General features: G+C 44.4%; 1 protein-coding gene across 2 annotated transcripts in view; it reads left to right on the forward strand.

Moving 5' to 3' along the window:
* PPD6 (thylakoid lumenal protein (Mog1/PsbP/DUF1795-like photosystem II reaction center PsbP family protein)) overlaps positions 1–17,739 on the forward strand; it is a 44,834-nt gene that overhangs the window by 5,491 nt on the left and 21,604 nt on the right. For both annotated transcript variants that reach the window (XR_015185805.1, XM_086495253.1), the window contains exon 2: positions 7,564–7,880. Coding sequence is in view for 1 of the 2 variants with exons in the window: in XM_086495253.1 (XP_086351379.1) it covers positions 7,564–7,880 (317 nt within the window). In the remaining variant the exon portion in view is untranslated. The remainder of the gene's footprint in view (positions 1–7,563; positions 7,881–17,739) is intronic.

Below are 17,739 nucleotides of genomic sequence, written 5' to 3' on the forward strand. Positions count from 1 at the left end.
GTCTATGTGTTTACCTACATTGCATGCACAGTCTATTAGGACGACAATATTTTTTCCACTCACTTTACATGGAATAGTTATGTTCATGGTTTTGTGTTGGAAATGATTTCAGGAATTTTCAGCCGTGGAGATTCTTGAAGAAGAAAGAAGCATGACTCTCGACGAAGTTGAAGCATTGAAGGAGCCACAGAAGACTTTGTGTCGCTTTCGGCCCGGCCCAAAGAAGCAAGCGTTGCAGACCTTTATGAAGTTCAAGTACCGCACGACCCACACATCAGAGTGGGCCGGCGAAGAGTCCTTTCCAGGATTCCGGATGCTATTGGCGATCTCCCTCGACGCCATATAGTTCGGTACCAGTACCTCACTTTGAAAAGGAGGGGATGTCACGTGATACATCCAACCCTCTGTGTCCGTGGACAAGCCACAACATAGCAAGGGTTCAGTCCGTCCAGTCGGTCTAGATTAGAAGTGATCTGGCACTGTGTCCGTGGACAAGCTACAGCATGATCAAGGTTCAGTTCAGTCCAGTCAGTCTAAATTAGAAGTGATCTGGCACTTTTGTGAGTCTATTCGTAGACCATGCATGACCAGTCACTTAGTGTAGATGCATATCCTCTGGTTGCACACAGCAGATCATAAGCATTCTCGTCAGAATCCATGAGAATCCTTCAGGAGAATTTTCCAGTGTATTTAGGCTATTTTCCCTATTTTTGACATTTTTCACTTATTATTTTTAAGTGACTTTTGTTGGAAAGTAGGTAGGGCAAATTGAGTAAGTTTGTATATAAGCAAACCTACGCTAGCACTAAGTGGCAGAAGAGGCAACAGGAGCACCTTGCTCAACAGACAACTTGTCAGCAGAACCCAAGAGGCCTAGCGTTTTTGCTCCACAGCAACCACCTAGCGTTTTTGGACCAGATCAGCCAGCGATTTGCACTTGCAGATTCCGGCGACAGCAGAACATCAGATCAGCCTAGCGTTTTGCATTTGCAAGACAACCGGCGACAGATTTGCAGATTTTCAGCGACAAAGACCAACAGAAAACAGCCCCAAAATCAGCGTTTTCGGCTCAGTCACAGATTTCAGCCCATAGCATTTTTGGACAACATATACAAGATTTGCAGATGTCAGCCCGTCTCGTCGTCGTCCTCATCGGCAAGTCCAAGCATTGTAGGGATTTGTGCAATCATAAGTAGATTGCTCTCGCCATAGAGAGTGGGGCCTTTGGAGTAGGGTTTTACGTCTTTGGTGTCGTATTCTCTTCTCTATCTCTCAGTCTCATACACTTGCACGCACATGTCCATTCACTTTGTTTGTGATCATAGCATTCTCTCATTAAGAACGGAAGGCTCTCCCTTCCATAAGAACAAAAGGAACCTTGAGCACAGTTCGGAGCACTCATCTTGAGCAAAGCACAAACATTCATTTTGCTGCACCTTACATTGCCTCTAAAAGGCTTCAAGAGACTCACATGAAACGTATTGTGAATCCTCCAAGTTCCGGGCAGTTTCAGTCGGAAGGAAACATCATTTATCTTTTCGGAGATGTAGAAAGGTCCGTAGTATCGCATACTAAGCTTTGGAAAAAGCCTCTCCTTTCCCTTTTTCTTTCTCAGGCGTGCCTTCTCAAAATGTAAGAGCACCCAATCATTCTCCTTCAATTTCAAATCGCGAACGATGGCGATCTGCTGCCTTTTTCTGTCTTTCTTGAGATTTCTGCAAAGCCTCACGGACCTTGGCAAAAGTCGTGTCCAAGCCGCGCGTGTACTCATCGGCTTCAAAAATCTTATCTTTCGTGCTTAGGAAGGGTGGAACCTTCAGAGCACCTTCAATAATCTCAAATGGCGCCTTCCCTGTCGAAGAGTGTATCGTGTTGTTGTAGGCAAATTCCACCAAAGGTAGATACTTTTCCCATTGAGTCTTCTGATTCGAGATGTAAGACTCAATGGGCAAAGTATCTACCTTTGCGTGTATCATTCCACCAAAGGTAGATACTTTTCCCATTGAGTCTTCCGATCTGAGATGTAAGACTTCAATAAATCTAAAACCACTGAATTAGCAATCTCAGTTTGCCTGTCAGTTTGCAGGTGGAAAGATGACGAGAATTGCAACCTTGTGCCAATGTTCTCCCAAATTACCCTACAAAATAAACTCTTGAATCTAGGGTCCCTGTCGGAGACAATCGTCTCGGGCATGCCATGTAATCTGCAGATGTGGACCACAAACAGTCTCGCTAAGTGATCCGGCTTGACTGTTTTCTTTACTGGAATGAAATGAGCCTGCTTGCTAAATCTGTCAATAACAGTCCAAATACCATCGTGACCACTTTGAGTTCTCGGGAGATAAAAAATGAAATACATTGCAATAGTTTCCTAGGGGCGGGTGGGTATGGGCAAAGGCTGTAACAATCCCTGTGCTTTATGCCTGTCAAACTTGACCTTTTGGCATACCAAGCAACTGTGCACAAACTCGTCCACATCCTTCTTGAGTCTCGGTCCAAAGAAGTATCTCTCTACCCCTTTCAAGGTGGTAGCAATGCCGTGGTGACCCGTAAAAGGTGGACAATGGCATTCGGTCATAACCTTTTCCCTCAACAGCTGTGTAACGCAGAACATGGTTTTCCTCATCAAGTAGCCATCTTGAAGTAGGTGTAGAATGGGCTTGACCATGGCGTCAAGAGTCTTCACCTCCTCTCACCAAGCGGCGTTGTCGGCCCATTCTTGGCATTTCAACCCTGTTGCTGATGTAGACTCCAGCATGGCATGGAACTCATCACTGAGAAACAGGCCCCTTAAGGCTCCGCCACATGTAGACAAGCGGCCTAGCATAAGCCAATTGAATGCAAATCTTGTCTTTGAATATTTGAGCAAGGATAATGCCTCCTCTTTGAGAACTCGTGGCGCACTTTTTGATGGTTGAGCACAAAGGACACAGTTTGATTGGCGTCACTAATGGTGGGTGAAATCCATGACAAGCTCTCTATGTCCTTGAGGAGGTTGTTGAGGCAATGCGCCATGCAAAATGTGACATGGATAGCGGGATACATGCCCTCAATGATAGCCCTGGCTGCCCTATTTGACGCCTCTCTATCTGCAACCATACAAAGGACATTCTCCGGGCTGATGATCTCTATGGTACTTGTCCACTCCGTAGCAAGCATCTCCGCGGCCTTGCCACTGTCGGATGCATCATGTGACTCCACAAAGTACATCTCCCCCAAAGAGTAGGCCACCACTCCGTGGATGGACCGCTTGTGGGTGTCGCTCCAGAGAGAGACGCCATTGGTCTCCCACAAATTCTTTGTTGCTTGGGCCGCTTGCTCCATGGCAAGCTTCTCTTTGTCAAGGAGGGTGGTGCAAAGCCTCTCCAATGAAGATGACACATAAGAGGAGCCATATTCCCCTATTTTCGTAACCATGGTTCGAAAGTATGGAGAAAAGAGCATGTTGTGTTAGTATGGAGACCCCATAATGAAATACAAAATGGGAGATTGCAATGTGCATATGCCATAAGTCACATTGCACACTCACCGCAAAGTGTGGAAGGCAACGTGGTTGTGGAAGAAGAATCGGGCAACCGACCGATCCACCTCCTCCTTCAATTTAGGATTCCTATTTTTGTTGAGGGTTCTTTGGGGATGCGCAATGGAAGCTCCCGATGTGGATGCATTTGTCTTGAACGCTTGAGAGGTGGAGCCAAGGTTGGCTTGCCTTTGCTCTCGCGGTGTCGTCGTGGCGGAGGGATCAAATGCAACAAAACGGCCTTTCTTGGCCGCTTCCGCGACCTCATACACACAAGCTTCTCAAGAAGCTCAAGGAGAGGGTAGACCGTAGAGGCGAAGCGCCGAAGGTAGAGAGGAGAGGCTTGAGAACTTGAGGTGGAGAGCTCGAAACATAGTGACCCAAAGGGTGGCTTTTAATAGCCACTGGGTTGCTTCAAAGATCCAAAATATGGCTGTTGGGTTTGCAACTGGTTGTTTGAAACGGTCATATTTTCAAATTTTAAAAAAATTGACCGTTGACCAGCCGTCCGTCCTCGTCCGTTCCTTGCCGTCCCCGGGACGTTCCCCTGCCTTCCCACTTGGGCTCTACAAATCCACGTCCCCAGCCGTCCCAGCCCGTCCTCGTCTTGGTTTCGGCCGTCCCCCGCCCCGAGGCCCCGTCCCCTCCTTCCCTTGTGACTATGGTATCGAGCCGCATTGAACACATAAAAGGATTGCCAAAGATAGACCCCATATGTCTCGGCACATCTGGCATGCTACAATGTGCTGGCAAATCTGGAAAAGCAATCTTCAATGGAAACTTCAACACATGACATGTGTCCTCAAAGGTAGCCATGCCGAAATCCAAGTTACCATGGCACGAGGAAGATGAATCCACCAATTACTGAAAGAGGAGCAGGACGACCTCAATGTCCAATCCAAGGCAGTATCCTTGTTGGCACACCATGACTGCAATCTTTGGTATTCACTATTTGCTTTTTTACGTACCCAAGGCACATGACTCTACCCGGAATTGGCAGATTTTGCAGTTTGGACTCCCAAGAGCAAGGAGTGCCCCTTCGAAATACGTTGAAAGCACACACTCAAACAATTTAGAAAATACTGTTAAGATTACGATTTTTTTTTTGGGGTATGATAGCAAAGCTTTGACATCAATGCCAAGCAAAGGGGCATGATAAATGTGACACAAGAATCTAGTAACATCACTCTCGCTTGGTAGCTTAGTTCATTGTTTCTTTGTTGCGAAGAGAATGCCTTAACCCTCATGGAAAAGATAAGACACACACACACACACACACACACACACACACACACACACACACACACACACACACAGTTTTTAAGTCAGTTTTTTCACCCACGGTTGGCATCTTTGTGGCAAGAAAAACACCTACCTAGTCGAGAAGGATTTTCCAGTTACAAACACTAGAATAGCATAGGGCCCCCATCCTGTGTGTGACACTACCCTTGAAGGGGTTGCTTAGCTCTTGGGTCAAGTTAATTTTACTCTGAACATGATTTGATATTTTTGCCCTCTAACCCATGACATTATGGCACATAGTCGGGCGTTAACTCATCACGCTTAGAATTTTCCTCTATGCACTGTGGGTTCTGAGTTGTCTTCATGCTGTATACTCTCTACCACCACGCTCTCCTCTACATTGATTCCATGGCGGCCGCCACTAACAACTGTGTGCCTTGGTGATAAGTAGATCTGAACGTGATTCGCCCTGCTGGCGCTACTCATTGCATTGGATGATGACCTATCAATATATAAACAAGGTGAGGGATGCTTCATACCCCTCACTTAGCCTTGACTGTGTGTATGAGTGTATGTGAAAAGAGAGAATTTGAGGGCTTTTCTCTGGTCGATCTCTCACTGCATGACTATGGAGTTAGTGGAACGGAAAGGAACGTCACAAGTCTGTACTTTGCTTAATCCGCCCTTGTCGTTCTGTACACTTCGCACTAAAAAGGTTGTTTGCAAAAGCATTTACGTGCCCATTGGGCGCTGGTCACGATTTGATTCTAGTTTTATTGCATAAACTTAAGCTTTCTTCTACACATAATGTAAAACATGATGTTGTATTGACTGTTTTTTTCTGCAGGAAAAACAATGGTATTTTGTTTGTGCTAGTTATTTGTTTTTCAAGCTAGTCTACTGCATCATACTCTGTTTTGGATGTGAGTCTAACAGGTAAAAGGGCTTTGCATAATTTAAAGGTGTTTATATGGTTCACAAGCCTTGTGATAACACACCTTGGCCTTTTTGGTCTCGTTGCTCTGCATAGCAAGGAAAAGGTGGCCTCTTTTTATGTAGACTGTTCATTTGGTCCTGCATATGGTATACTGCACTAATAATGGCTTGTGTTTTGACAACTATTGCTTGTGCTTGCCCTTGCAAATTACTGGCCGCTTATGAATTTGTATTAGTAACCAAATATGTGTTGGATTCCTTCGGGGCTTTGTCTTGGTTATCTTGATACTCGTCTTTTCTGGAAAAGTTATGGCTCGTGTTTATGGTTAAAAATAGGGGGGATATCCTGTATAAACTCAGGCAAGGCAATGGAAACTCTGTGCGGTTTTTTGTTGTGTACTAACGGTATCGCTATCCTAACTAGGTTGCACTTTTGGGATTTTTGGTTTTATTACCGCATACTAAGAGCTGTCGTTTTTTTTATAAAAAGTGAAAAAGAAGGGGCTTTGATGCTTGTGTGGTGTGTTTTTTAACACCTACTGGCTATTGAGTGGTACGGAATGGAATGGATATTGTATTTTTTACATGCATAAATGAATCTTATGGAAGATTTTTTCAAGAAAGGAGTTTTTGGGATTAAAGCACTTGGATCGGAAGAGGTAGTGGCCTTCCGATCACAATGATAAGTAAGTTAATTTGTTATATAAGGTCTTAATAAAATTTGGGATATATAAAAACCATATCTATTAAAACTACATTAATTAGTTGTTATCCTAAAGGAGTGATGACCTTTGGATGACTTGCCATTAAATTAATAATAAAAAACACACACATCTTTTCAGCAAAACTGATTACTTTGGATGATGGTCTAAGTTAAAAAGGTTGTAAGTTGGACATGGATAACAACTGATATAGTCCATTGACACTTGTAATACGTATTCAAGGCTAACAGAATTGTTGTCTTGTTTGAATGGATGCAGGTGAAGACTCTATCCTTTCTTGGAATCTCTTTGGCTTTGCTGTTGTTCATCCTTCATATATCAAACTAATCCTACTTTTTGAAGCGCACAATTTTGCTGTTGTCCATCCTTCATATATCAAACTAATCCCACTTTTTGAAGCGCACAATACAACTGTTCCTTTTAGTTTGTTACTAGAATGAGACCTCATTCTTATTGCAATGTACAAAAATAATTCTAAGACTCAGTTGTTTTTGTGCTACCCCTTTTCACTTGTCTAAAGCCAGCTGTCTTTTGAACTTTATGGTTCTTTTGTGCTTATGTATTTAAGTAAAACAACTACACGCACATATCCTACTCACAAGGCTTTCCTAGGTTTTGAGAAAGCTAGGATGCTGGCTTTAGGGACTAATTTGGATTATAGACCTAAATTGGACCCGCTGTCAATAAATCCTGTTTTTAGGTTGGCTTGTACTAGTATGTCCCTCTTAGACTATAATTCGGGATTCCTGCTCACGGCTATCATTCCCTCTCTCTCTCTCTCTCTCTCTCTCTCTCTCTCTCACACACACACACACACACACACACACACACACACACACACACACACACACACACACACACACACAATGAAACAGGATCTTTGGAATGTTGATGGTGCTATTTCATGTAAATTGTGTAACTTTTGGAGGTGTCCCCTTATTGCCAATTGACTTTACATGGCTAACTAATTCACAACGGAGGGTGCGATCCTGAAGGCTAATATGTTTAGCTATTTAAGCTCTTTTTATATCTGCTAAAGATTTTCAGGCACGATGTATTTCAAATCAGATGGGCTCTAATACATGCAAATTTTCTGCTTCACTTAATCAAGCATTTTGAGGTTGCTTTGTTTTTAACCTGCAGGCAATGTCCAACCATATAAGTTTGTTTTGCCTCCCAGTTGGAAACAGGCAAGAGTTGCCAATATACTATCAGGAAATTACTGTCAGCCAAAATGTGCAGAGCCATGGGTGGAGGTGAAGTTTGAGGACGGTAAACAGGGAACAGCACAAGTGTTTGCTTCTCCAATGGTTCGTCTTACAAATAAACCATACGCGAAGATTGAGGAAATTGGAACTCCTGAGAAATTAATCTCAGCGCTGGGGCCATTTGTGACGGGTAATAGCTACGACCCTGATGAAGTTGTTGAGACACATGTGGAGAAGAGAGGCGATGAAACGGTAAGCCTTCTTCTAAGAAATTTTTTGGATTTTTGTATTCAAGAAACAGGCTATTTAAAGAGGAAGGTTGAATTTTTAGGCTTGTTTGCCTAAGGTGCCAGGCAATCGTTCTCTGTCAACGCTGTAACCGGCATGCGCGTACACATGCACCACAAAGACACGTTCACATGCACACATGTATGGATTTTATACATATATCATGGTATGAGGACGTCTATGGGAGAGCTGCAAGTATCTTTAGTATATTTTGAGGCAACATAGTCATAGTGAATGGCTTTTTTTGGGGTTCACTTTCCCCATTCCCATTTCCTGCTCTGGTCTTTGTTCCATGTGACAATTGTGAGCATGTAGTCACAGGGAGTGGCTGCTCATGCCTGTTCCCGTTCCCTGTTCCGATTTTGGGTTCCATGTGATTACGACAGGCAGACAAGGCTTAGGGCATCTTGAGAGGGAAAAAATTTGCAGATATAACTAAACAGTACAGAGAAGAGGAACATGATGTATACCATTGTCCCGTCTTTAGGACATGCAGTAGAGATTACTCTCTTTAGAGAGGAACTTGGTGCACTCGGTGGGGATTAAGAAGCTTGGGCGACATTAAGCAGTTGCAGAAAGCCTCAACATCCCAGAAACAGACTATCAGCTTCTTTCAGCGAGGTGGGGGACAGTTTGTAGATACACTGGTGCAGGATTAAGTCTCTCATCACTTTGTCCTGATTACATCTACTATTAGAGGAACCACAGTAGCCAGAGCCATCGAGCTACGCAAGAGGAGGCGGGTTGGACATGGCCATCTGTATCCATTAGACCCCAACTCATGACATTGTGAGGAGACATCACTAAGCTGAGAGACCATAGATTTAGTCTTGTGCAGTGTAGGAGTTAGTTGGCTGATAATCCAGTACGGATGGAGCGAGATGACAGCGTTGGCTATATCCTAATCATTTGAGCCAGGTACGAGATGATTAAACTTTGAGCATTACATTACATATAGTCTTTTATGTGACCCATGATGATTGATCCCTTTTCCCATGTATGAGCCTTGTATGCGATACCGTGAAACTTTGGAGAGATTCTATGTTGTATGTGAGATCCACCCACTTCAAAATTTTGTTAGGATCAGTCTTTTAAGTTTTGCAGTTTGCATTTATTTGATGTCTACTTTGATACAGTACTTGTTGTACCGAGAACTCATTGGCCATTTTCCGCCATTTGTAAGTTACCCACTCTCTCTCTCTCTCTCTCTCTCTCTCTCTCTCTCTCTCTCTCTCAGCGAGGGCAGCCCTGCGGGGGGTGTTAAGGTGCAGCCCTGCCCTACGCTTAAGCTCAACAGCATCAGCACATTAGCTCCACAGTGTCAGCCAGTTAAGGTGCAGCCCCGTTTCTACACCCAAGCTCAAACCGTTTGCGGACTCTGCACTGAGCTCAAACACTTTGCGGACTCAACTTTCCTGGTTCAGCGCCCTGGGCTGCGTTTCTAGATTGCTGATTCAACATTGCAGGCTTCTTGTTTACAGATCCATTGAGTCCTTGGTCACTCCTGGGAACCGTGGAACCTTTGATTTCCTGAGCTCTGCTAAATAGATACAAGGAAACCCCATTTACAGTTATATCTTTGAAAAGGTGGTGCTTCAAACCTCTGAGTTCCTTAAGCTCTGCTAAACAGAGAGAAGGAAACCCCATTCATATCTTTGGAAAGGCGGTGTTGATAGTTGGCCCCATTGAAGGAAGCCTCAATGTCTTCTTTTGCTACCTCTATCTCTGCTGCACCAAGAAAGGATTCCATCGCCTGCCAAGAAGCAAGGATTATGCCCTCGAGGCTCAGATTCAGACTCATTGGGGAGAATGAGCAACTCAAGCAACGCTTGCGTAAGCTAGAGGAGACGAAGGAAGTAGAGAGCCAAGCTTTCCTTGCAAAAGCCCAGAAAGTTGAAGCCTCCCTCACCGAGACCATCAAGGCAGTCCAGAAGGACGCCCATGAGGCAACGCACTGGAAGATGGACACCAAGAAACATGCAGTTTTACAAGAATGCTGATTACAAGAATCCCTTGGCCTTAAGGTCAGGATTGGGGGACTCGACTCACCATGGTGCACTAGTGAGGACACTTTCAACGACGCAATCGCCAAACTCAATGACATTCTTCAACCTGCCAACATCAAGCTTGAAACCGTTTCTTAGATCAACGACACACATAAGCATGTGCCACCTGAGCATTGTATTCTCTCTCTCACTTCTAGTTTTTTCCTAGTTCTTTTGTACCCAGACATGGTATTAGATTCACTATTTTGTAACTGATTGGTCTCATAGGTCATTTTGGCCTTTTGAAGACGTTAATATAACATTTCATTTCATTTCATTTCTCAAGGACAAAGAAGAACGGATGAAGCTATTACGCCAATCCTGCCTCCTCAAGAGAAAAAAGTTTTGGATCACAGAGGAATTGACTACAAATCAACTAAAGGTTAAGCAAGCGAACTCAAGAAAGATGCACGAAGTCTGCAAACAAGGTAAATGGGCAGTCTATCGAGGTGGTAAAGCCATCATCGAGGAGTTTCGAACTCCCAAACCGGTTTTCTCCGTAGCGAACCCCCTAGGTTTTTTTCTGTTACCCTCCCGTTGGACCCTCAATCCTTAACTAACATGTGATCACCCTTCACTTGGAAGAATTGTTGTAATGTTTGTTTTTGGTTCCATAGATCATATTTGACTTCTGTGGACAATAATTCAATCTATCGATCTCTCCCTCTCTCTCTACAGAGAGACGAGAGTTAGACTACAGAGCAAGGTGCTCATGGGCGTCATCACTCATAGAGAATCAGGGATTACCTTTTGACGCCTTGTGCGACGAAAGAAGAGAGCTTACCTAGCTCAGTCGGAGAGAGAATTATATCAGTTATTCTTGAGCCAGGACTCAAGTGAGGCTTGGAGATTGTTTTGTGAGCACTCCCTAGCACCAGCTATTACATCTATAGACATATGGGGGGTGAGTATGCTACTTACTTCTCTCTACATGGCCACCCGATCAGTAGTCATTGCCAAATCCACTAGAGGCATGCTCACACACTTGCTCTTTCTTTATGCGGAGGTGCTAAAGAAGGCTTTTGATAGGATGGAGACTGGGATACCATATGATCATGATGGCTTGGTAGTTGAGCATTTTATACTTGCGAATGATCTTTAGGTTGATCTTCTTGCATTGATGTTTAATATAGCTATGTGAGGGTTTCCATGATACTTGGAACATGTCTATGATTGTATCTATTTTCAAATTGAGGGGCCCTAGTTTGCTTGGGAATTACCGCAATATCATGATTGGACACACACTAGCTAGATTATATGCATCAAGCTAGTCTGGTTTCAGGAGGGGTTTCTCTACCCTAGATCACATTCTTACACTATGAGCTATCATTGAGGAGGGAAAATTTCATGGGAGGAGGATTTATTAGAGCTTTGTGAATTTTCGCAAAGCTTTTGATACAGTTCCAAGAGGCAGATTGATCTGAAGGACCTGGGAGTGCCTGTAGAGCTCATATAGGGGATCATGGCCCTGTGCAGGACAGCTACAAGGATGATCAAGGCTAAGGACTCGGTTCCCATGCAATCATCTGAGTAGAATTAGGTGTCTCTCCTCCGGTGGTGGAGGCACTTACGAGATTAGTGGCATTCATACACAACTTATGGGAGCTCCCACCAGATCGTTATGCTATGGTGTCCTCACGGCCTTGATAGCACAAGAAGATAAATCATGTTGGTATACACTCGAGTTGATCATCCGACCTACCCTCCACTCCTCTGAATCACTATCGTTCTGCTTGGTGGAAGCCAACTCAAAATGGACCTGTAAGGTGCAGCAGAATGGATGTTGTATTTTCCTCAAGATGAGTGCTTTGTACTGTGCTCAAGGTTCCTTTTGTTCTTATGGAAGGGAGAGCCTTCCGTTCTTAATGAGAGAGTGCAATGATCACAAACAAGTGAATGGACACTGTGCGTGAAAGTGTATGAGACTGAAAGATAGAGAGAGGAGAGAATACGACACCAGAGACGTAAAACCCTCCTCCGAAGGCTCCACTCTCGTTGGCGAGAGTGGTCTACTATTGATTGCACAAACGGTACAAAGTGGATGCATCTGACTGATGCAAGTCTAGGCTAGGTTGATGTCGTCGACGGGGATGACGAGACCGATCTAAGGGCTGAAAATGGGTGCTCTTGTCCTGCTTTCCAAAAACGCCAGGGGCTGAAATCTGTGGCTGCTGAAAAACGCTGTTTTGCTGCCCATAAAAACGCTGATCTGCAGCCGTGAAAAGACTCCAAAAAAACGCTGGTTTGGCTGATCTGATATGGCTGAATCCTTGATGATTAGATCGCTGATTTGCTGCTGCTGTATACTGCTGAAATCGCTAGGAAAAGAGCGGTAACTGCCTGCTGAAAACGCTAGGTACTGTAGTCCTTTGACGATGAAGTCCTGCTCATGGAAACGCTAGCAAAGGGGGGGGTACTTGTGGCGATGGATCCCTGCTGAAAACGCTAAGTTGAGGTTGATGATGGCGATGAGCATTTGTTGAAAAACACCAGCAAAGGGAAGGTCTTGCTTGAGAGGGAATCGCCCAAGGGTTGGTCTTGCTGAGAGAGAGGGGGAACCTGTCGCCGGTGGCCTGTGTTCTCCTTGCTCTTCTGCCAAATAGTGTTAGCCTTGGTTTGCTTATATATTATCTTACCCAATTTGCCCTACTCAGTTCCCAACAAAAGTCACTTAAATTAATAAGTGAAAAATGTCAAAAATAGGGAAAATAGGTCAAATGCACTGGAAAATTCCCTTGAAGGATTCTGATGGGAATGCTTATGATCATGATGTGTGCAACCAGAGGATATGCATCTTCACTAAGTGCCTGGGCATGCACGGTCTGCGAACAAACTCACAAAAGTGCCAGAACACTTGCTAATCTAGACTGACTGGACTGATGGAACCCTTGTTATGAAGTAGCTTGTCCATGGACACGTATGGTTGGATGTGTCACGTGACATCCTCTCCTTTTTAAAGTGAGGTACTGGGACTGAGCTGCATTGCTTCCTTGTAGTCTGCCAACAACTCTGGATAATCCTTGAAAAACTCTTCGTCGACCCACAGCGCTTCGTGAGTTCCTCGATCCTTGAACTTCAAGAAGTATTGTCTCACTTGCTTTTTCGAACCATGTCGAAACCGATGCAACAACACTTGCTCTGGCTCCATGACTTCAGCTTCATCGATGATCTCCAGTTCTTCTTCCTCCGAAATGTCCTTTGGAGGTGTTCCCTGAAACACTTTCAACCAAGAAACATGGAAAACGTTGTGCATTGACCATGAATTAGGCAACTGCAATTTCATTGAAACCTCATTTATCTTTTTAATGACTGGAAATGGACCATACATACGAAAAGACAACTTTGGACACTTCTTTCCAACTTGCTTAAGACGTTGCTTCATGATTCTTAAATACACCCAATCCCCTTCCTTGATCGAAACATCCTGACGATGCTTGTTAGCCTGCCGTGAATACGATTCCTTAGCCTTGCTTAGCCGAAGCTTCACACTCTCAGAAATCTCATCCAATGACTGACTTTCAGCATTGGCATCAGGCATTTGACTGACCGAGCGAGTCAAAAGTGACTAGAACAGACGGCCAAAAGCTGCCTCATACGGAGTTCGACCAATGGCAGAAGAAAAAGAGTCTGTCACGTGACACATCGAGCCCTATGTGTCCGTGGACAAGCTACAACATGACCAGGGTTCAGTCAGTCCAGTCAGTCTAGATTTAGAAGTGATCTGGCACTTTTGTGAGTCTATTCGTAGACCGTGCATGCCCAGTCACTTAGTATAGATGCATATCCTCTGGTTGCACACAACATGATCATCAGTATTCCCTTCAGAATCCATCAGATTCAGTCAGGGGAATTTTCAAGTGCATTTAGCCTATTTTTCCTATTTTTGGTATTTTCACTTATTATTTTTAAGTGACTTTCCAACAAAAGTAGGTAGGGCAATTTTGCTAAGTTAATATATAAGCAAAGCCAAGTTAGCACTTTCTGGCAGAAGAGGCAGCAGGAGCACATGCTCAACAGGCACCTTCTCAGCAGAACCCCAGTAGTACCATTGGCGTTTTTGGTTCCCCCACCTTCGCCACACATCAGCCCAGCGTTTTCAGTTTGCATCATCACCAGCATACCTAGCGTTGCAGATTTCTCTCATCGCCAGTACCTCCAATTGCTAGCGTTTCCAATTTCAGCCCATCAGCGTTTTTGGATTCCATCAGCGATTCCAGACAGCCTAGCGTTTTTGCTAAGGATAGAGAGCAGCCTCAGCGATTTGGTTTTCAGCCATTCCAAGCGGTTGCAGCAGCGTATTTCAGCAGTCCTGATAGCAGACAAATCAGTCCTAATTGGTTGCAGAAGAACCCCCTTTTCAGCCCATAAAAACGCAGCCAAAACACTCATTTTCAGCCACCGAAACAGTCCTGAAATTCAGCAGATAGAAGACCACAGATTTCAGCCCTAAAGTCATCGTCGTCATCACCGTCGTCGTCATCGGCATAGTCCCAAGTTGCATCAGTCCATTGCATACGCATTGTACCACTTTGTGCAATCAATAAGTATACCACTCTCGCCGACGAGTGGGGCCTTCGGAGGAGGGTTTTACAACGTCTCTGGTGTCGTATCTCTCTTCTCTCTCTATCTCTCAGTCTCATACAATCGCAGGCACAGTGTCCATTCACTTTGTTTGTGATCATAGCATTCTCTCATTAGGAACGGATTGCTCTACCTTCCATAAGAACAGAAGGAACCTTGAGCACAGTTCGGAGCACTCATCTTGAGCAAAGCGCAAACATTCATTCCGCTGCACCTTACAGAGTCATTCAAAATAGCCTGGACCAATGGGAGATAGAGCTCCACTGAGACTGCGGATCATGCACATACGACTTCAAAACATCAAAAGCCAATTGATTGTAAATCTTTGTTTGACCATCTGACTGTGGATGAAAAGCCAATGAAAAATTCATCTTAGTGCCAAAATTTTCAAAGAGTGTGCGCCAAAAATTGGACGTGAACTTAATATCCGTATCTGAAACAATTGATTTTGGCAAACCACAGAGGAGGTACCAATGAATGCTTAATGAACAACCGTGCTACATCTTGTGCAGTAATTGTGGCTTTACAAGGAATCAACATACAAAACTTGCTGAAACGATCGACAATTGTCAAACATTGAGTGTTCCTTGAATGCAAACTTGGTGGAAGGTTAGTCACAAAATCCATGGAAATATCTTGAAAAGGTCCGTCGGGAATAGGCACCGGAAGCATAGTTACTTGAAATGGGAACGGGGAACGGGAACGGGAGGGTCCGGAATGGGACGGAGGAGGGGGGCCCGGACGGGAACGGGGCCCGAATGGTCGACTAAAGTAAGGCTTGAATTACCTCCATTCAGCTTAGTCCTAAAATCAAGTCCTAAACAACTCAAAACTGCCCCCAAATCTACCCTCAAACTACCCCAAATATGTCCCCCAAACAGCCCCAAAGGCCTACTTTTTCCCCTAAATGCCCACTTTTGTCTGTTTCGCCCCATCCCCCCCTTCCGGAACACCGTTCCAGTTACACTTTTTTTCGCAACGGTGTGTCGTTCTCGACTCCGTTTCAGGAACGGGACTCGTTCGGAACGCCGTTTCGGAATGTTTGGGCTGTGTTCTGCCGTTCCTTGTTACATTGAGCGGAAGCAAGAGGCCTTGCTGCTTACCCCGAGGAGCTTTTACCTTTTGACATATAGTGCATTGTGTGACATAACGAAACACATTCTTTCGCATTTTAGGCCAGTAAAAGAGTTTCTATTTTTTCCAAAGTGGTGTTCATTCCCCTGTGCCCACCCGTGAGAGAATCATGTGTATCATGCAATATGACTGGCCTGAGAGAGGGCAATACACATAAACGTTGACGAAAATACAACAAACCATCACGAATGAAATAGTTGCTTGGCCCTTGGGAAGCAAGAGCGTGCAACCAATGCTTACCAAACTCGGAATCCGCATACTGATTCTTCATGCTGTTGAAAGCCACACCCTGAATAGAGAAAGTGGATCTTGACTCAAGAGCCAAAATCTGTCCTTTGCGACTCAATGCATGTGCACAAGGTTAGCTTTTCCAGGCACCTACTTAATCAAACCTCCAAATTGCTCAAAAAATTGTGACCACCGTGCCTGGCGATCACTCCAATGTGCACTAGGCATAGACTGAAGACACTTAAGGGCTTGATGATCTGTGCGAATTGTAAACTCTCTACTATAAAGAAAATGCTTCCAATGCTTAAGAGAGTGAATGACAGACAAAAGTTCTTTATCATAAACTGAATAATTCTTTTCCGCACGATTGAGCTTCCGGCTAAGGAAAGCTACAGGACGATCATGCTGCTAAAGCACAGCGCCTATGGTGACATTGCTCGCATCCGTTCATACCTCAAAGGGATCATCCCAAGAGGCAAGGATAAGACACGGTGCTTCTGTCACCGCAACCTTGAGAGCTGTGAAAGCCTCAATGGCTGCTTTAGGCCTTTGATTGACCGAGCGAGTCAAAAGTGACTGGAACGGATGACCAAAAGCTGCCTCATACGGAGTTCGACCAATGGCAGAAGAAAAAGAGTCATTCAAAATAGCCTGGACCAATGGGAGATAGAGCTCCCACTGAGATTGCTGATCATGTACATACGACTTTAAAACATCAAAAGCAAATTGATTGTAAATCTTTGATTGACCATCTGACTGAGGATGAAAAGCCGATGAAAAATTCAACTTAGTGCCAAAATTTTCAAAGAGTGCGCGCCAAAAATTGGACGTGAACTTAACATCCGTATCTGAAACAATTGATTTTGGCAAACCACAGAGGGGGTACCAATGCTTAATGAATAACCATGCTACATCTTGTGCAGTAACTGTGGCTTTACAAGGGATTAACATGCAAAATTGGCTGAAACAATTGACAATTGTTAAACATTGAGTGTTCCTTGAATGCAAACTTGGTGGAAGGTTAGTCACAAAATCCATGGAAATATCTTGAAAAGGTCCATCGGGAACAGGCAACGGAAGCATAGTTACCTGGAACGGGGAACGAGAACGGGAGGGTCCGGAACGTGACGGGAACGGGGAGGAGAAGGGGGGCCCGGAATGGTCGACTAAAGTAAGACTTGAATTACCTTCATTCAGCTTAGTCCCAAATCAACTCCTAAACAACTCCAAAACTGTCCCCAAATCTGCCCTCAAACTAGCCCAAATATGTCCCCCAAACAACCCCAAATGTCTACTTTTTTGCTCCTAAATGCCTACTTTTGTCTGTTCCGTCCCATCCTCCCTTCCGGAACACCATTCCAGTTACACTTTTTTCCGGAACGGTGTTCCGTTCTCGACTCCGTTTCAGGAACGGGACTTGTCCGGAACGCTATTTCGAAACGTTTGGGCTGTGTTCCACCCGTTCCTTGTTACACTGAGCGGAAGCAAGAGGCCTTGCTGCTTGCCCCGAGGAGCTTTTACCTTTTGACATATAGTGCACTGTGTGACATAACGAAACACATCCTTTCGCATTTTAAGCCAATAAAAGAATCTTTCTGTTTTTTTCAAAGTGGTGTTCATTCCCCTGTGCCCACCCGTGAGAGAATTATATGTATCATGCAATATGGCTGGCTTGAGAGAGGGCAACACACATAAACGTTGACGAAAATACAACAAACCGTCACGAATGATATAGTTGCTTGGGCCTTGGGAAGCAAAAGCGTGCAACCAATGCTTACCAAACTCGGAATCCGTATACTGATTCTTCATGCTGCCGATAGACATACCCTGAATAA

This window comes from Adiantum capillus-veneris, chromosome 22 (assembly GCF_014529385.1).
Source record: "Adiantum capillus-veneris isolate H3 chromosome 22, ASM1452938v2, whole genome shotgun sequence".
NCBI classification, from domain to species: Eukaryota; Viridiplantae; Streptophyta; class Polypodiopsida; order Polypodiales; family Pteridaceae; genus Adiantum; species Adiantum capillus-veneris.